A 21,697-nucleotide genomic window follows, 5' to 3' on the forward strand; every position below is an offset into this window, starting at 1 on the left:
TTCCAAGGTCTTGATAGAAACAACTTGACTTTTGCACATAAGCTTTAACTCCTCTAATTCAGATTTTTCATTAGCTTGTTGCAGTTGAAGTTGTTGTCTTGGTGCATATTACGGTTGCTGAAAACCAGGGGGTTGTACTACTTAGCTGAATACTGTTGATAAGGCTGTTGAACCGCATTCTAAGCATTGCTCCCACTGAAATTAGGATGATTACGGGTTATTGGGATGATATGTGGCTGGCACAGGTTGCTGCGAATGTTGAAAGTTGCTCACGAACTGAGCTGATTCACTAGAAATTATGCACTACTCAGTCTCATGGGCACCAGCACAAAGCTCACAGACACTAGCGATTTGATTAACTCCATAATTAGCCAAAGTGTCCACCTTCATCGTCAAAGCCTTAAGTTGGGCAGCTATAGCAGTTGCTGCATCCAACTCCAGAATTCCTGCTACCTTTCCCTGAGTCAGTCTCTGGGAAGGATTCTGGTACTCATTAGTAGCCATCAGTTCAATCAGTTCATAAGCTTCATCATAGCTTTTAATCCAGAAGGCTCCTCCTGATGCTAAATCAAGTATGGGTCTAGAAGTAGCACCCAATCCATTGTAGAAATAGTTAATAATCATCCAATCAGGGATGCCATGGTGTGGGCACTTCCTTAGCATCTCCATATATCGATCCCAAGCCTCAAACAGAGATTTTCCAGTTTGCTGAGTAAACTGAGTAAGAGCATTCCTGATTGTAGCAGTCTTCGCCATAGGGAAGAATTTAATGAGAAACTTTTGAGCAAGATCTTCCCAAGTGGTGATAGACCCTGCTGGTAGAGAATGTAACCAATACTTAGCTTTGTCCCTCAGAGAGAACGGGAAGAGTCGCAACTTGATAGCATCTTCAGTCACATCATTGAACTTGAAAGTATCGCAGATCTCGATGAAAACCCTGATGTGCATGTTGGGGTCTTCAATAGGAGAACCCCTAAACTGAAATGAATTCTGACTTAATCTCAAAAGTGTTAGCCCTGATGGCTGGCCTGATGATGCTTGACTGAATGTCATTGAGCTTAGGCTGAGAATAGTCCATCAAAGCTTTAGGATTTTCTAATTGATCACCAATCTCTACTAAAACTGGTTCTTCGACTTTCTCTTCTTCTTCTTCTACCTTCTTTTCTTCTTCAAAAACTTCCTTTCGAACTACCACAACTTCTTCCTCAGCTTTATCTAGTGTTCTCTTACGAGTACGCGAACGCGTATGCATACACCCTCGCTAGAATATCTGAAATAATGCAAGGAAACGAATAATTAACAATTTCCGAGTCAATGAACTTTAACGACCACTGATGGAAAGCACATAAATTATAAATTAACATTGCAGTCCCCGACAGCGGCGCCAAAAACTTGTTAGTCGCTAAACATGCGCTAATAATACACGCAAGTATAAGAGTTCCCAAGTAGTATAGAATCTTTTCTAGTTCATTCCCACAGAGACTGACTTTGGTTAACTAAGTAATTCATGTACTTAAGCAACAATGTACGGTTATTATTCAATGCTAAGATGATAACAAATTGAGGTTGTTTATAACTAAGAATTAAACTAACAATTATAACTAAGAGAATAAGAATGATTGAATTAATATATATGACAAACATGGGATTCTAACTTCATTAAATACTTCATTCAATAGCCTTCTTGTTCTTAACCTTAGCATGTAGTGGTGATGACACTAATCAGACAACAAGAAACTGATAATCGCCAACTTTTGTTGCACGAGTACCATACTACCAGACATCCACAAAAAAGATAGAAGTTGAATAGACACCAATTATATTGAGACCCTATATATCTATAAAATTTGACAACATAACGGTTTAAACACAAGTTATCTATCTTGATTACATAGGGCAAGTAAGATGGTTAAAATTACCTACGAATCATGCATAAAAATACATGAATCTATGCTAGCATGGCAAGTTCTAAATCCTTAAATTCACTTTCGCATCATTAAGAATTAACACACTATCTTATAAGTCCGCGACGCTCATAAGAAGAATACGCACAATCAATACTAGGTTATCATACAATCACCACACACTAAGGCATCGAAACAAGTTAACTAAAGAAATCCATAAATAAATCCGCTAGAACCTCACGATAACGATTAGCCCATAATCGGACTCATCATCAACGCAAGTTCCGATGAAAGCATGGTATAATAAACGTAGTCTTTATAACGAATAAATAAAACCATGTACAAAACAAGAATAAGGTTCACAAATAAGAAAACTAGCATCCAAGTTACAACTTAGAACAAAGATTCACAAGTAAAAACAATATCTTTTTCGTCTTCGTTGAATCGTGCTAACTAGGTCTTCTTACAGCTCTCCTTGATATGTCTCTGGCTTGATATATTATTAAAAACGACCTAAAGTTATTTATATAGCAACTCTGATCAGCAGAGAAGTCCAGAAATCAGTCTTCTATTCAAAACAGGATTCTTGAAACCCGACCTGGCGCGGATGCACGCTTGATCAGCACGGGCGCGCTGGCTTTCTGAAGTTCGGGCGCGGCCGCGCGCTTAATCAGCGCGGGCGCGTTGGGCTTCTGCCAAAACTTTGACTTCTTCTTTTTCTTGCAGATTTGAGCCGGTCTTCACGAGCTTTATTCCTTACACACCAACCTAACACCATATTAGCATCAAATCAATGCTAATTCACCTGATTCTCAGATTAATGCCTTAAATGGGAAAACACTAGAAAACACATTAAAACACCAATAACTTGAGTACAAATATACCAATTCAAAGTTTAATAGAGCATTATAATGTGTCATAAATGCCACTCAACAATTTCATATAAAATAATTGGCCTCATTTTTCCTAATATGGCATACCATATCGATATTCCGAACATCCTGTTAATTTAGAAAATATCTCATTTTGTTAAAAATGACTTTTCTGGGCCCCTAGGGGTGCTCAAAACCCCACAAAAATTATATTTTTATTTTTATAAATTATGGGACTTTCAAATATTTCATTCTTTGTAATTTTAAATTATTCACAATTTTTGAGAAATTTTGAAATATATATTGTATTATTTGAGATTAAAAATTTAAAAAGTATTCCCAATAAATTATTAACTAAGGGCCAATTAATTTTATTAGGATATATAATTAGGGCCTAAATTTTAATTAGAGGTATTATTTTGTAATTATTAATAGCCTAATTTTTATTAATTAATTATATAAAAATTATTAAAAATCAGAAAAATAATAAAAAATTCTCTGAAATTCGGGTAGGGTTCTTGAATTCGGGTCATGGAATCAAACAATGACTTTGATCGATTCTGAGCACCAAATCTTGTCATGTAAGTACTCAAATCGATGCTCTTGATCTGTTCTACATGTTTTGATTCGTATATTTTCAATTTTAATTTTTAGGGTTCTTGACTGATTTTAGCACTTTTTGATTCTAGGGTTATTTGATTGATTTGATGATTGATATAGCTTTATTTGAGTATGTACAGTCGATTTATGCTATCAACTTCATCAAACGGTAGCTAGATAGTTGAATTCGATTATTAGGGTTTATGTTCAAGTTTTGATTTAATCATTTTTGGATTTTGATTGATCTGAGGTTAGTTAGGTGTTAGGGGTTTGATTATACAGTTAATAAGCTTTGATTTGAGATATAGAACGTGAACTTTCATTTACAAACTACCCAAATCGATGTTTTGGTCGGAGTTTGGTTTAATTTGATCGGAGAATGGATTCTAGGGATGATTCCGGGATGATGATGCCGAAATCATGTTGTTCAGGTGATTTGAAATGAAAACCGCTTGAAAATCATACCAAATGATGTTGATTTGAGGTTGATCGGAGTTGATCGGAGTTCGGGAACTCACCGAAATCTGCAGATTTTCCGGTGTGTTCTTGGCTACCCGATTTGTTCATCTTGACCCGATTTGTAACCCGGTTGATCCGATTAAACCTAAAATCCATTTCTGAAATTTGTTTTTGGAAAATTATTTTTATTTTTATAAATTCAAAAATCAGTTTTATTTAATTAAAATAAATTGATTAATTAATTTAATTAATTAATTATTTAATTTTATAAATAAATCTGAATTATTTTCCAAAATTTGAAAATTATTTATTAATTATTTATTATTCATTCAAATTGATTAATTTAATCAGTTTATATAAATAATTTATTTTAAATTCATTTAGATTCCAAAAATTATGGAAAAATCATTTTTAATTCTTATTTTTTCCTAAATAATTATTTAAAAATGTAATTAATATTTAATTAATTTGAATAATGAATTTTTTTGAATAATAATTGAATTATTCTTATTAATTGAATATTAATTGAATCGTTTATCCGTTTTAAATGAAATGAACGCTCCTAAATTCAGAAAAATGATCTGTTTCCAATAAAAATAGTTTTAAATATTAATTTTTTTTGAAAACGAGTCGGCGTTTGATATTTATTTATTGATAGACCCGATTAAATAAAAATATGAGTCTAATAAATTCTAAAAATTAGGAAACGAGTCAGATATTGTTTAATAATGCGAATAATGACTCAATTTTAATTCAAAAAATGTTTTAAAGACCAGGATGACTATCTGACTTATGTGATATGTGACTTATGTGGTTAATCGAGTCCTAAATGCTAGTTAATTATTATACGAGTCAGTTATGATCGTACGGGTAGATGATAAGGGTTGCGTGGATTCGAATTGATGCACGATTAAGGTATAAGTCAATTAAATTGGGATATTTCCTTGATAGATGTGAACTGAGTGAGGCAGTACCAACCAGTGATAGATAGGTTTGATAGATCTGAGGTAGATCGCATACCATGTAAGTTTCTCCCCTATTCTAAATTCAGAATAGTGAATTGTTATACTTAGTTCTATATCTGATTCAAATTCCCGATATACTGAATATTGATAACCTTTGTTCATAGTCATTGTAACACAATTACTGTTCTTTGATCATACTTCTATCTTACTTCTGATTATCCTTGATACGTTAAATACTCTATTCATATTCCTATGGATTATACAATATTTATATCTTGATGTATATCTTGATGTTGGGATAAGATCGAAGCATACCGATTATTTCGGATGCTTATCCTATGCACTAGATGGTTACGATTAGGGCCAGGGATGAATTGGTCCCTTTAATTAATTACGGAGGCCAGAAATGAGCCTGGGTACCTTGTTATATATGGGTCTGTGTAAATGGCATAGATCCGTACTGTATCTGACTGATCAGCAGATTAGAGTATTGTGATAATTTTGTGTCCAGTCTAGTTTATTGATAATCGCTGATAGCGGCCTTCTTTATTCTCTATAGATATGTACAGATCATATAGAATATGATTACCTATTCATATCAGATTCATTTGACTTTCTTATGATATTATATACATATTATGGACTTCCTGAGCAATTATGGCTCACCTTTTTGTTGTTACTCACTTTACCTTTCAGTAAAAAGCTGAGAATGAAGCCTATCCACACCAGGGTAGTAAAGAAGTGAGTGAAAAAGTGGGACATTTGGGCACCAAGAGTGCTAATCCAAATCCAGGAAGAGAGCTTTGAACTACCAAGACAGGTTTAGTTTAAAGAGTTATTGTGTGTGTTTGAATAAAATGAACATAGTCTTAAAACATGTTTAGCTAGTTGGTTAGTAATAAAGAGAGATATGTAAGATTTTGAATTTGAAAATGTAATAAAGGTAGTGTTGTGTTCTTGTCTTCATACCTAAACCTAAAGATCCTAAGTAGTAGTTTAAAGGGGTTAGCTGTATGTTTATATAATTATTATACATGTTGATTTATGTTATTAGTTGGAAAGTAATCCCCAGATGTAGACCCCAGATTTGGAGGGCATTACAGTAATGACATCATACACTTCCTGTGGTGTGAGAACTTTTCCATTGCTTCCAAGAATAGTAATATACTCTTCCCTAAACCTGGTGAGTGCCTCCTCCATATCAATAGAAAATGTCTTAGAGTCCAGGCATCCATATTGTCATCGCTATTAGCTTCATCAATAATATCTTCCCACTGTTTCTTCACATCTTTTCTGTAGGTTAGAAGGATGGCTTGGTAGTCTTGGTTTGTCATGTTGGATGTGAGCAATTATTGGGCAATATTGACAAACCCTTCAATCTGATCTACCATCATCTTATCTACAGTTTGCGCAGGAGCTTCAATATCATTAAACCATTATGATAAGAGATGGGGTGATTGTGTAGAGGTTGAGGGTTGGTCAAGACTGGTTGAGGTTGATGGTATTGATGGTGAGACGGTACCTGTGATAGGAGTCACAGTTGAAATCATAGTGGGAATTTTGGTTATGACAGTGTGTTGTACACTAGATGAGTGACCCTTGTTCACACAAAACCATGCAAGCTTATGCGATCACAAGTAGTATAAGATTAAGTTAAGTTCGTTCCCACAGAGACTGGTTTAAACAGAATATGCACTTACGCAACAATGTATGGTTGCTATTCACTGCTAAGACAAATATCAATTTTGAGTTGATTAACTAATTAAAGTGATTATACTAGCATGTATTAACTAAGAGAATAAAACTGATTTACTTATATGAGATAAAACATGGGATTCTAACTTCATTAAATACTTCATTCAGATTTTATACCTTTAATCTTAGCATGTGATGGTTATGACAACTAATCAGATAACACAAAATTAGTATACGCTATCTTTCGATATACGTATACCCTACTTGTAAACATCCACAAATAAGATAGAAGTTGAGCAGACACCAATTGTGCTTAGACCCTATATGTCTATAAGATTTGAAAAAATAACGGTTTAATGAGCAAGTTATCTATTGAGATCATATAGGGCAGCGTAAGATGGTTAAAATTACACTACGAATTATGCATGACAACATACATAAACCTATGCTAGCATCGCAAGTTCTAAACCTCTATATCCACTTTCGCTTCAATAAAGATTAACAAACGACTTAGATGTTAGCTACGCATCTAAGAAGAATAAGTACAACCATACTAGGAAATCATAAATCACCATACACTAACGATTTAGAGCAATCAACTATTGAAATCTATAAATAGATCCGCTAGAACCCCATTACAATGATTAGTTCATGATCGAACATAACGTCACCATGGGTTCCAATGAAAACATGATAATAAATACATTCAGAATACTATGAGATAATATAAAAGTACTAGGGTTTAGAACAAATAAAAAACAAGCATCCAAAAGTATCGCCTAAATCGAATAATACAAAAGTGAAAACTAAATCTTCTTCTCCTTAACCGTCTTGTGTGCTTTAGGTCTTCTCTATGTTCTCCCTGGCTTCCTTGTTCTTAAAAACTTCTTCTTATCTATATATATATAGCCCTGGTTGATCAGGACTCTCACAATAACCAAATTATAATCAAATCAGGATTCTGCAGAAATTGGCTGGTGCGGGCGCACTTCATATGGGCACGGGCGCGCTCTGTGTCTGACAAATGGGGCGCAGGCGCACTGCTTTGGGCGCAGGCACGCCTGCTCTCTTTAAAATTCCTGTAACTTTATTCTTTTTTGTGCTCCGTCCTTCATACAAACTTCCATGACTCCTTCCCTGATCTCTTATCAACATATAATCAATTAAAAGCTCATTTCCACCTCTGACTAGCGCCCTGCAATGACTCAACATAAAACTTATCAACAACACCAAATACTTGAGTCCAAAACACCAACTTAAGCCGATATGAAGCATTCCAAGTAGATATAATATCCACTTATCACACCCCGAAACTTAAATCGATGCTTGTCCTCAAGCATAAACAGACTTGACACTAATAACAAACTATTGCATGAATGCAACTACGTGAAAATGCAACTAAATGACAATGCAACGATCCCCTCGGAATAACCATAACCAAATTAATAAGCAATGTCTCTAAGAATGCAATGACTTTAAACATAGTTCAACTAAATCCCATAAACCAACATACAAACCAAAAACGTCCGTGTGTGAGATGCTTATCAGATATACTCTCAACATTAAATCAATAACCATATCATATTCTTCACCAAAAAAATCACAAATTTATAAATAGAATAGACGTTAAACACATAATGACTCACAACACCTCAATTTTACTAGAGTTATACAAGGATCAAGCTATAATACTGAAACACATCAAACACAAATACTTATTTGACCGTGCAATGAATGAGGTCCCAAAAGACTTATACAATAATACCCATGTAGCGAGCGTTAGGTTAGCGAATCCCGGACTGTACAAGCCTTAGGTCACTAGGCACAAAGTCCCCTAGAACTTACTTGCTCGAGTATTAAAGAGCTCACTCGGGGCCAATTCTGCATAAACACATAACAACACATATTTTTTTTTTCTTTTTCTTTTCTTTTTTTTCAATGATTTTGAATGAGTGTGTTTCGCTCCATCTCATTCAACCCTAGACTACTCATAAATATATGAGCTGACTACTAGCCATTTGACGCCTAGCTTCATTTACAACTAGTAATGATATTCATGCTTTTCTCTACTTTAAAAATTTAGTGTTCCTAAGTCATTATGAGAATAGCAAAAATTCTAAATATAACCAAGTGATTAAATTCCAACAAACAAACAAGTATGATCATGATCTAGTTCAAAAGCAACCTATAAGACTTGTGAAAAACTTTGTTTCTAGGCATGCAATTCAATTCGTTATGACTTAATCATCCCTCTATTCGACATCACTACACTCAAATTAACATCAACCAATCAATCAGAAACATCTCATCCTACGGGATCATGTTATATGCATGCAAATGCAACTATATGGACTCACATAATAATATGAACACTTATACAAACAAATAATATGAAATAAATGAACAAATATTTAAAAATACGAATGAACTATTACTAAACATGCAATATGAATCTATATGGACACAACACACACTACTAATCCTTACATTATCACCCCCAAACTTAAATTATTCAATGTCCCCATTGGAGGCAATAATAAGGATACAAGGTATACCTAGTCGTCAGTAGGATCACCCTCCTCGGGTGGAGTAACAGGTGGCGGGTACACATAATCAGCTCCAAATAAGTACAATCATACTGAGAAATCATAAATCACCATACACTAATGCTTTAGAGCAATCAACTATTGAAATCCATAAATAAATCCGCTAGAACCCCATGACAACGATTAGTTCATGATCGAACACATTGTTACCATGGGTTTCAATGAAAACATGATAATAAATACGTTCAAAATACTACGAGATAATATAAAAGTACTAGGTTTTAGAATAAATCAAAAACAAACATCTAAAAGTATCGCCTAAATCAAAGAATACAAAAGTGAAAACTAAATCTTCTTCTCCCTAACCGTCTTGTGTGCTTTAGGTCTTCTCTATGTTCTCCCTGGCTTCCTTGTTCTTAAAAACGTCTTCTTATCTTTATATATAGCCCTGGTTGATCAGGACTCTCACAATAACCAAATTATAATCAAATCAAGATTCTGTAGAAATTGGCCGGCGTGGGCGCGCTTGATATGGGGACGGGCATATTCTGTCTCTGACAAATGGGGCGTGGACACGCTCCTTTGGGCGCGTGCGCGCCTGCTCTCTATAAAAGTCCTGCAGCTTTGTTCTTTTTTTATGCTCCGTCCTTCGTACAAACTTCCATGACTCCTTCCCTGATCTCTTATCAACATATAATCATTTAAAAGCTCATTTCCACCTCTGACTAGCGCCCTTCAATGACTCAACACAAAACTCATCAAAAACGCCAAATACTTGAGTCCAAAATACCAACTTAAGCTGATATGAAGCATTCCAAGTAGATACAATATCCACTTATCAAACCTCCATTTGAATTGGAGGGGATTTGACCAGGTCACTGTCATGTATCATAGCCTCAAAAACCTTTGTTCCTTCTGCAGAGAACTAGCACTTGAATGTGCTTGAGTACTTGCCTCCCCAATTACTGGTTCATTGGTAATTGAACTCCTAGCTTCAATTGACAAAGCTATTTTAGAAGGATTTTGAGGGAAGTTATTTCTGCATGAGAAACCTTCAATTGAATTGGAGAGGATTTGTGTAGCTCCCCCTCAAGAGTACTACCCTCAAACCAGTCACTCTGTGAAGACAGTTGAGCACATGAAGGTGCATTGGAAACTTTCATAGGGTCTTCAGTAAAAACTGAGGAAACCCATGTGTTTATGATGGTGTCATTAAGATTTACCTCAGCATGTAGCCTCTCACCATCTAAATATTATGCCTGAGTGGTGAGCATAGTTTCTTGAACCGTGTCACTTGATTTTGGCAGGGCCGGAGAAGAAGATTCAAGCCCTTTATTGAAAGTTGAAGAAATTTTATAAATAAGATTTATGAGCTCAGGAATGAGTATTGGAAACTCCCTCTGAATGGATGAGGGAGTTTCAATAGATGTGCCCTCTAACCATTTGACTTCTTTCACCCTCTTGAGAGTACCCAAGAGGGGGTGCAGACTCAGTAGAAGGTGCATTGGGGAGAATGCTTATTTCAATAGTGACAACTTGTTGAGAAGGTGCCACAAGAGTTTGTTTTTGCCCCTGTATTACAACTGCATCTTTTTGAGAAGATGCAGAGGTGGTCACTTGAGTAGTCAGGTCAGTTTTTTTTTGCTTCTTTGGATTTTTGATCAATGGTTACTCATTTTCTTGTTGTTCCTCGCCACTCTCATTAACAACTACTAGGGTTTGCTGCTTCGTCTTCTTTTTACTAACTCCATCCTTTTGAGAGGATGAAGCAGTTGATTTACTACCATCTAACATTTATGAAAAAAGGGTTACATATGTGGTAGGCACCGGTGGGTGTTCCTATATTTGTGCTACTGCAGGACCAGGTGTCATAGCTGAACTAGAAGTTGCAGTGCTCCTCATGTCAGGCATGGGGTAAGGGTAAGTCTAGAATTTTTCAACATAAAGTTAGTGACATACAGACTTATCTTCACCTGATTCTTTGTGTTAAGTGAGCCAAATAGAATTTTAGACACTTGTTTACACATGCCTATTTCATTGACATTTATTCCTTCAGTTAAGTGTATATCATTAACTTTAAAACATACATAATTAAACCTAAGGAAAAAGATTTATTTACCTTTACTTACCAAAGGCAGTGTGAGCCTTGTGCTTAGCTCTCCCAGAATGAGGCTTCCCACATCAATGTGCTTGTTATAAGGCATGGAGTAGACAAGCTTCTGCACCATATTTGAGATGTTGTCAAAGCCTGTCTTCCTGCATGTGAAGGCTCTAATCATTGTGTCAAGCACAAATGACCGTTCTTTTCTTAGATGCTTCTTGTTGATCCTGACCAAATCAATCTTGTTTACATAGTGAATGAAGTCCATAAATTTTGATATTTCTTCAGAGCTAGGAGATGCACCCATCTTCTCTATGGGGATTCCCAATGCTTTGTTTAGATCAACAACATTGAATTCCACTATAACCCCTTTGATTTTGCAGTTTACCACCAGTGTCATTACTTGATTGTCATCTTGATGATAGAAAAATACAACACTTTTCCAGAACTCATTCAAAATATCCAAGTACAACATAGGGTTTGCTATTAGGGCCCCTGCAAGATAAGAATCAACCATAAATTTTACAAAGCACTTGAAGTTGTCAGGTGCCTGTGTTGGATCAATGAAAGCCAATGAGTTTGTACCCTCCTTTGGGATGGTTTCCTTGATAGTGTTTGTGTTGGATTCTATTAAAGAAAATGCTTGAAATGAAAGAGAATGGTGAAAATTTGTAGAAACTAGGTCAATTGAGATCTCGAAAGCGTAAAGAGGGGTTATGTCGAGATGTCTGGGTATTTATAGGATAGATATGTGACTTATCCATAAGTGAAGAATGAACGGTTGATATTTTTTTATAGAGAAGTCTGATGACCTATAAAGAACTCATGTCAAAATATCACTTTCTTGACTCTTATAGAGGACTATATAGTGACTTATCGAGATGTTGCACAAATACCCAGTCTGTCCTTATTGGACTAAATTATTCCAATTTATATTGAATTAATTAACATAAAATTAGAATGATTTTATATTAAAAATATTTTACTGAAGTAATTTATTGAATTAAATTGTTTTAGTTCTGAGTTATTGATAAGTCTAAAATTTGAGCTTGTAGAGAACTCCATATCGATTAGTATATCGAGATCTCTACAATGCTTGTCGAGAAGTAATGAAATGACTTATTGAGATGTCCATCAAGAAGACATAAAAGAGACTAATCAAGAATTCTATCGAGAAGTCACAAAATGACTTCTCGACAAGTCATTTAGACTTATCGAGAATTCAATTCTCTACATATTTTTGATATGCCTTGTATTTGTCTTATATTAATTTCACATATTAATGATGTGAACTAACATTTAGATAGTTTCTCTAAGAATCAGAAAAATTCCAAGTTCAATTTTCTTTTGAAAAATAAATATAAAGAGAATTCTAAAATATTTATAGATCATATTTCAGTTAATTTCTAATTAAATCAAATTAATTTTGATTTATCGCGAATTAATCTGCTGCAACTAGTTAGCTGAGTTCTTGCCTTTAAGATGAAGAATTTAGCATACCAATTTCACTTACAAGTCTAGTGAAAGTTGATTCATCCAAAGGTTTAGTGAAAATATCATCTAACTCTTTTTCCGTTGGAACAAAAATAAGCTCAAAAGCAACATTTGTAGCATGTTCCCTAATAAAATGTTACCTTGCTTGCTTCATCTTTTCAATTTTGTTACTTATATATATATATATACGTATATATATACTTGTGTGTATATGTGTGTGTATGTTGAGTGAGTGTGTGTGTGCCGAATGTGTGTGTATGTTGAGTGTGTGTGCGTGTGTCTGGTGTATGTGTGTTGCGCAAGTGGCACGTGATTTGGCTGTGGTTATTGCTTCGGCTGTGTATTTTGCTCCGGTTGTTTGCTTACTGATTTGTAATTCTTTTTATATTTTCTGCAAAAATTTTGTTTGAGTTATTTTTTGATAAGAATAAAAGATTTTGCGTTGCGGGAAATTATTTTAATCGACGAAGTTTATTTGGAGACCCGAATATTATCGGGCACCAATAAATTTTGCCGCTGTCGACGATGAGCCTCGGTGAGTCGACGGTTGACTGTGATGATTTATTCTGAGTCCTAAATTTATAAAAAAAATATTATTCAGTCCGTAAAAAAAATTATTTTGAAACGAAAAATAGTTAAATATTTTAAAAGTCGTATTGAGGTTCGGGTTTTGGAATTGTGATTTTGATGTCGATTATGTTTCGATGGGAAACCCGATAAATAGAGGAGACGATGTCCGATTTTCGAGAAATGGATTTTGAAAATACGGGAACGTAACCTGTAATTATCGGTAATACTAGTCGAGCGTATATATGTATATATTTGTAAATAAATATTGTATGAACCCTGATTGTTACGTGTATTATAATAATATGTATAATTATGAGCCGGGAATTGATATCGTTTGGTAAAGTGATTAGCGAGGATATGTCAAACATAACTGGTCCTCTAATATAGGATGTTTCGATTTTGTAGGTTCCAGTCGAAGGCCTCGAGAGTAAAGTCAGTTTAAAGTCAGACTAGCATTTAGTTGTAAAGCTCTACAAGGAAAGTACCCCTGAAAAAATCTTTTACGATTCAGTAATATATGAATAACTGTTGATTTAAACTACATAGTGGAACGGAACGTTTTAAGTTACTTATCCCCATATTTGAAAATATCTTATTAAAATTATATTTTGGGGAAAAGTAACTTCTGAAAATGTCTATCTCTAAATTGTGAATAAAATTGGAAAGGTTTTGGAAAGTGTGCTGTGATAAATTGTTTTAAAAAGAGATAGGTATAAGTGGTTTTGGAAACTGGATAAAACGGATCAGATATTGGATGGTTGCGTAAGAGGCCCGTAACGGCCCAGCGGGTTTGCGTAAGGGGATAAGTCGGTTGCGCGCCCTATTTCAACGCTTAGTCCAGCGTGACAGAGACCTAGCTAGTCTCTCAGTTCCGGAATAGGTTGTGGTGGGATTGACTGATCAGCTCTCCCTAGGATTCGTCCAGTAGATATATCTGATTTTGGTTTTGTGGTTCCCGTAACGGAACTGATGATTTTATGGTTCCTGTAATAGATCAGTGGATTTAGAAATGAAAATAGCATACTAAAATTGGACTCTGGTATTCACACAGTACATGACTGATGTTATGTTTTACAGAGCATGATAGTTGTTGATATCCAGTTTATTCTTATTTTACTGTTTTCATAATGGTTTATGAATTCTGTTCCTATAACTTTTTTCATAAACTGTTTTACTTGTTATTCATATAGTGGTACTGCTAAGCAATTGATTGCTCACCCTTGCAGCTTCTTATATATATATATTGCAGATGCCTAAGAGACCCATCCGATCCAGTTAGGGTAGAGTTCCAATCCATCCCGGTCCCGACTCCTCAGAGGTAGTTTGTATCAAACCAAATATGGTCTGACGAGTTACTGTAATAAGTTAGTGTGTCAGACTTGTTGAATAATTTAGTTGTATAGTTTTGTAACCTAAGTCATACTTGAACCTGGCAAAGGTTTTGGGAATAAGGGGGTCGTGTTTATGTATTTATGTTGATTCATGTTGTATTATATTTATTGTTATTGTTGTTAGTGACATCAACTCCTGACCCCGGGGTTGGTATCAGAGCTACAGGTTTAAGTCCCTGATTTAGGTTGGGAGTAGATACAGAAATGTGTAGGAATTGTGTCCTAAAGTGTGAGCCAGCAACTCATTTACAGGAGCGAACCTAAGAGTCAATCGGGGGTTTTGAAGGCGTGACCCTGGCATCTATTGATGTTTTGTTAGAACTGTCCTAACCTTATTGTGTCTTTCCTATGTATATATATAAATTATTGACAGTGGCCTAGAGTGATATCTAGTTTTCCCTCCCGAGAGAACTGATCTGATTCTGATAGTTCAGACTTCGAGAGGACTCTTGATGTTGTAGTCATGGAGACTCCCCTACCACCTCCACATGTCACTCACTTTAGACCTAGTGACACCGCTGGACCGAGTGCTAGATCTTGGTGGGTTCAGCGCCATGTATCTGCTGTTAGAGACTTCCCTCCAGGTTGTGGACCTAGCAGTGCAGCCTCTCGACCATCGGTGCCACCTGTTCATGCTTCGGGTACCTCCTCTCATATTCCTTATCATGTGCATCAGGCCGTTAATAGGGCTTTGATTCAATAGAAGAGTCCCGACCTGGCCGCACATTTAGATCGTGTACCTGTTGGTCCCTACCAGGGAGTACCTGTTCCTTCTCCAAACATCCAGGATCGAGTGAGAGCCCTCACTCAGTCAGCCATTCAGCAGGCCAGACATATTGATCTATCCATCAGTTCGGAGACCAGAGCAGCTAAATATCAGGGTCTAGTTGATTGGTTGGTATTTAAGTTAGGAGTTATGGGAGGCAGTGGCTAGATGGTAGACTTCTGGATTAGTAGTTGTCGGCACTCGGACGCCTATGTCCTTAGAGTTTTGTAGCATAGTTCATGTATTAGGCGGAGGCTGCTATGACAGCCAAATTTTGTTGTTAATACAGTTTTTATTATCAGTGTTATACTGTAGCTGTTTAGTTGGATATTTCGTACTATTTTTGTACTATAGTTCGTTGATATAAAGGTTGTTTAGTTTTCATAAAACTTTTGCACTGTTATTATTGTTGTTACTGTTATTGTTATAGTTGTTGCTGGTTTTGTTAAATTTAGCCATTTCACTATGGATGGACCCCAATTAAATAAGGATGGGAATATTTTATTGTATCAGCGTTCTCTTGACCCATAAAAATGTTGCTACCCGGGCGCAAATTTTTCATTTTAAAACTATTTGCTGTGTTTCAGGAAAATGCTGCCCAAGAAGAATATCCCGTCCAATTCCTCTAGTAGAGAGTCTGTTAGGGGCCCAACCATGGGTGAATTACTAGATTTGCTGCGCCAACAGTCTAATCAGATGGCTCAGCAGCAAGAACAATTCCAGCAACAGCAACAGTAGTTTCTGCAACAGCAGCAGCAACAACAACAACAACAATTCATACAACAACAGCACCAACAAATCCAACAACAACTGCAGCTTCAGCAACAACACAAGCAGAGAGAGCTAAACCAAACTGTTAGTTTTAAATCCTCTCAGTCTGTCAAACCCCCAGAGTTTAAGGGTGAAGTGGACCCTGTTGCTGCCAGAATTTGGCTTAAGGAGATGGAAAAGGCTTTTTACCCTCATTCAAGTAAGTGATGATCTTAAGGAAGATTATGCGAGTTATTTTCTTAAGGGTGAAGCAAATTATTGGTGGGAGTCCACTCGTTACTTGGAAAGAGAGGGTCCTGTTTCTTGGACCAGGTTCACAGAGTTGTTCTTGGAAAAATATATCCCAGATTCTCTACAGAACCAGTTGGAAGTTGAGTTTCTGGAATTGAAAGAAGGTGAAAGGAGTGTGTTGGACTATGAGGCCAAGTTTACGGAATTGGCCTGATTAGTTCTTGAGTATGTGAGTACGGAGACCTAGAAAGCAAGAAGGTTTCAATAAGGGTTGAAGCCTGAAATTCACAGTGGAGTTGTGGCTTTGAAACTCAAGACATATCTTTCCGTAGTTCACACTGCCCTAGTAATTGAGAGTGATCAGAAGTTGGCCGTTAAGGAAAAGGGTGATAAGAAGAGGAATTCTGAGGATGTTATTGATAAGGCGGATCAAGAAGAATCCAGTCAGAAGTTACCGAAGTGGTTTGACCGAAATAGGAATAAAAGATTCAGGAGATAGGGTTTTCCCCATGTTAGGCCAAGTGCTACTTTAGTTGCTTCTACTCCAACTTAGTTAGTCAGGCCAGCAGTGGAATGTAAGTTATGTGGTAAGAGGCATAGTGGCCAGTGCAGAAAGGACGTTCAATGTTTTAAATGTGATCAGAAGGGTCATTACACGTCGGAGTGCAATTCGGGGAATTACGGAACTTATTGCTTTAAGTGTGGTAAGGTTGGAAATATTTCCAGGAATTGCAGGACTGCTACTGAAGGCAGCGTAGAAGGTAGTGCATCCCAAGGACCGGCATCCAGCACGGCTAGAGCCAGAACCTTTAAGATGACCAAGAGGTCCAATGCTCAGGACTCAGATGTAGTTGCGGGTACGCTTTCTCTCAATTCTGTACCTGTTAAAGTTTTATTTGATTCAGGAGCGTCTAAGTCCTTTATATCAAAGGAATGTGTGAATAAAATGGATTTAATATTGGAAGACTTAGCTAAGCCCTTGACCATAGAAGTGGCCAATCAGGATAGAGTTTCGGTGAGTCAATTTTGTCCTAAGTGTCAACTAAAAATCCATGGGCATTATTTTTTGGCTGACCTAATACCCTTCGAGTTAGGAGAATTCAATATGATTCTAGGAATGGATTGGTTATCCCACCATAAGGCAAATATTGACTGTAAGAAGAAAAAGATTGTGATGTATACGGAAGGTAATACCAGAGTAAATTATCAAGGACAAAGTCAGGAAAAGAAATTTCTCTCAATATTGAAGGAAAAGAAACTGTTAAGACAAGGATGCGAGGCTTACTTAGACCATATAGTAGACACTGAGAAAGCGGTACCTAATCTGGACGAGATTCCAATAGTAAGGGAATTTTCGCACATTTTTAAGATGAGTTACCAGGATTGCCACCATATCGTGATATCGAGTTTTCTATTGACCTAGTTCCCGGAGCAGAACCAGTTTCAAAGGCCCCATACCATATGGCTCTAGTGGATATGAAATAACTAGCTAAGAAGCTTCAAGAATTATTGGATAAAGGAGTGGTTAGGCCAAGTGTATCCCCGTGGGGTGCACCAGTATTATTTGTAAAGAAGAATGACGGAAGTATGAGGTTGTGTATTAATTATGGGGAGTTGAATAAGTTGACCATCAAGAATTAGTATCCCCTACCCAGGATTGATGATTTGTTTGACCAGCTTAAGGGAGCATGCTGTTTCTCGAATATTGACTTGAGATTGGGCTATCATCAGCTAAAGATTAAGCCTGAAGACATACCAAAGACTACATTCAGAACCAGATATGGACATTACGAGTTCCTGGTGATGTCATTTGGATTGATTAATGCACTAGCAACTTTCATAGATTTAATGAATAGGGTGTATAAGGAGTACTTGGATAACTTTGTTATTGTATTTATTGATGACATCCTCATCTACTCAAAGACTAAAGAAGATCATGCTGAACATTTGAGGATTGCCCTGCAAAGGCTAATAGAGAAACAGTTGAACGTAAAGCTTTTAAAATGTGAATTTTGGTTGAAAGAAATTCAGTTTTTGGGTCATGTAGTTGGTAAGGATGGTATTAAGGTGGATCCTGTAAAGATTGAGGCTGTATCCAAGTGGGAACAACCAAAGACCCCGAGAGAAGTTAGAAGTTTTCTTGGATTAGCAGGTTACTATCGGAGATTTATGAAAGACTTTGCCAAGATTGCGACTCCATTAACCAAGCTGACCAGAACGAATGAAAAGTTTGTTTGGACTGAGAAAAGTGAAGAGAGTTTCCAAGAACTGAAGAAGAGGTTAGTGACGGCTCCAGTGCTAGCACTGCCAGATGAAACGGGAAATTTTGTGATCTATAGTGACACTTCTTTGAAAGGTTTAGGATGTGTATTGATGCAACATGATAAAGTTATTTCCTATACATCCAGACAGTTAAAACCTCATGAGCAGAAGTATCCAGTGCATGACTTGGAGTTAGCAGCAATAGTATTCACATTGAAGCTATAGAGACACTACTTATATGGAGAAAAATGTGAGATCTACACGGACCATAAGAGTTTGAAGTATATATTCATCCAGAAGGATCTAAATATGAGGCAACGGAGATGGTTGGAACTGATAAAGTACTACGATTGTTCTAGTAATTACCACCTAGGAAAAGCCAATGCAGTGGTAGATGCCTTGAGAAGGAAAGAAAGATTAAATGTACTTAAGGTTGTTGAGGAATTAGCAAAAAAATTAAAAAAGTTGGGAATTGAGATTCGAGTGCCAAGAGGTAATAATGAGCAATTATATGAGATTATATTTCATCCAGAATTGATGGAAAGAATTAAGAAGTGTCAAGAAGAGGACATGAATCAAGGATTGGATAATTGGACTGGGGAAGAAGTTTGTACTCAAAAAGATATCAAAGGTATGTTTAGGTTTTCCTCTAGAATATGGATTCCCAACACGACTGAATTGAAGAATGAGATTTTACGAGAAGCCAATAATTCTAAGTTTTCTCTTCACCCAGGGAGAACTAAGATGTATCAAGATCTAAAGAACTTTTGGTGGCCTAGAATGAAAAGGGAAGAAATCACAGTGGATTTTGTAGTAGGAATACCAAGGACGAAATCAAATCATGATGCTATTTGGATAATTGTTGATAGGTTGATGAATTCTGCACATTTTCTCCCGATCAATGAAAGATATTCTTTGGATAAGCTTGTCAAGATGTATTTAGATGAAATTGTGACCGGGCATGAAGTCCCTATTTTGATTATATCTGACTGAGATCCAAGGTTCAACTCGAGATTTTGGACGAAATTCCAGGAATATTTGGGAACTAAATTGAAAATGAGTACCGCTTATCATCCCCAAACGGAAGGTCAAAGTGAAAGAATGATTCAGACAATAGAAGACATGTTGAGGGTTTGTGCTATAGATTTTAAAGGAAACTGGGATCATCACCTGTCGTTGATTGAGTTTTCCTATAATAATAGTTATCATGCAAGTATAGTAATGCCACCCTACGAAGCCTTGTATGGACATAAGTGTAGGTCCCCACTTTAGTGGGATGAAGTGGGAGAAAAAAAGTTGTTAGGTCCTGAGTTAGTTGTGGACACAGTGGTATTGATTCGAAAAAGATTAGAAGCAGCTCAAGATAGACAGAAAAAGAACGTGGACTTGCATCGAAAGGATTTGGACATAGAAACAGGATCATTGGTATTTTTGAAAGTCTCACCTTGGAGAGGATTGGTTAGATTTGGACAGAAAGGCAAGCTGAGACCTGGGTATATCGGACCGTTCGAGGTATTGAGAAAGGTAGGTAAAGTTGCCTATGAGTTGGCGCTGCCGCCGCAACTGTAGCGTATCCATAACGTGTTCCACGTATCTATGCTGAAGCGGTATATCCCTAATTCGAACCAAGTAATTGAGTATAAGCCAATCGAGCTTCATCCAGATTTATCTTACGTCGAGCGACCAATCCAGATCCTAGATCGTAAAGAGCGAGTCCTTAGGAATAAGTCTATTCCTATAGTTAAAGTACTTTGGAGAAATCCTCGAGTAGAAGAGTCTGCTTGAGAGTTAGATTCAGATATGCTTGACAAATATCCTCAATTGTTTAATTAGTTAAGATTCTGAGGACAGAATCCTTTTAAGGGGAATGCCATAACGACTTGTATTTATGTATTATTAAAAGTGTAATTATTGATTAATTAAATAAATAAAATATGCGTATTGGTCCTATCAGCTGTGTGTTGCCTTATTATTAATTATGTGTGGCTTATTAGTGTACGAGAGTTATTTGTATAATTAATTGCTGAACAATATTATTTTGTTTTCACATTTCAAAGTAATTTTATTGAAGATTTATTTTCATAAAAATTTGAATTGACTCTAAAATTATTTTTATGATTTTATAATTATAATATTTATTTTTTGGGAATTTATAAAATTTAGAAATCAATATTTCATTAATTATTTATCTTTAAAGAATTTTCTGATTGTATTTATGAGTTAATTCAGTATCAAATTCCAAAATGTTTCAAAAATTTCAAACTCGTATTTTCTTAAGTTTTAAATATTCCGAGAATTTTAAAATCATTTTGGAAATTTTTCGAATTAAATTCACCCGAACGTTTGTTCGTTAAGTCATTAAATGCGGGTATGATTTGCGAGTAAAAAATGGTTTAAAAATTATGAAAATTTTAATTTATTAGTTTTTAAATATCCAGTGAAAATTAAAATTAGTTTGGAAATTTTTCGGATTTTATTTACCCGCGCGTTTAGTCGTTAAAATTTCGAAATGCGGGCTTACAATCGAAATTTGGACACGTATTGTGTTTTTATGCTTTTACAGATACGTGGCAGATGCTGCCTTTACAAGAAAGAAAGGATAAATAAAAGAAAAATAAAAATATAATAAAACCCCCACCCCTGTTCATATCTCTCTCGACCTCCCCTCTCTCCCCCAATCTCTCGCTCTCTCCTCCCAGTCTCTCTCTCACCTCATCTCTCCCGTTCTCTATCTGTTTTCCTCTCCCATTTCTTACTTCCTTTGTCATCGCCGCCTCTTTTGTTCTCCGGTCTATTTTTCCGGCCGTTTACTTCATCTGTTCAATTTTGTTACTTATATATATACATACGTATATATATTTGTGTGTATATATGTGTCTGTGTTGAGTGTGTGTGTGTGTGCCAAATGTGTGTGTATGTCAAGTGTGTGTGTGCATGTGTCTGGTATGTGTGTGTTTGTGTTGCGCGAGTGGCGCGTGGTTTGGTTGTGGTTGTGGTTGTTGTGGTGGTTGCTTCGGCTGTGTATTTTGCTCTGGTTGTTCGCTTATTGATTTGTAATTCTTTTTAAATT

At 36.1% G+C, this 21,697-nt stretch overlaps 1 protein-coding gene and 1 non-coding gene across 2 annotated transcripts; both read left to right on the forward strand.

Moving 5' to 3' along the window:
* Positions 1-634: 634 nt before the first annotated feature.
* LOC141722973 (small nucleolar RNA R71) lies at positions 635-741 on the forward strand. Its single transcript, XR_012575970.1, has one exon. It is a non-coding gene; the product is annotated as a small nucleolar RNA R71 (small nucleolar RNA).
* Positions 742-18,936: 18,195 nt separating this feature from the next.
* LOC141719376 (uncharacterized) lies at positions 18,937-19,620 on the forward strand. The gene has a single exon (XM_074521748.1). The coding sequence runs from the start codon at positions 18,937-18,939 to the stop codon at positions 19,618-19,620; it is 684 nt and encodes a 227-aa protein (XP_074377849.1).
* The last annotated feature ends 2,077 nt before the right edge of the window (positions 19,621-21,697 follow it).

The sequence above is a fragment of the Apium graveolens genome, chromosome 4, assembly GCF_009905375.1.
Source record: "Apium graveolens cultivar Ventura chromosome 4, ASM990537v1, whole genome shotgun sequence".
In the NCBI taxonomy this organism is placed as follows: domain Eukaryota; kingdom Viridiplantae; phylum Streptophyta; class Magnoliopsida; order Apiales; family Apiaceae; genus Apium; species Apium graveolens.

Bases quoted from the DNA above. Each gene is read 5' to 3' on its own strand.
- LOC141719376 (XM_074521748.1), top strand. From the start codon at position 18,937: ATGAGGCAACGGAGATGGTTGGAACTGATAAAGTACTACGATTGTTCT.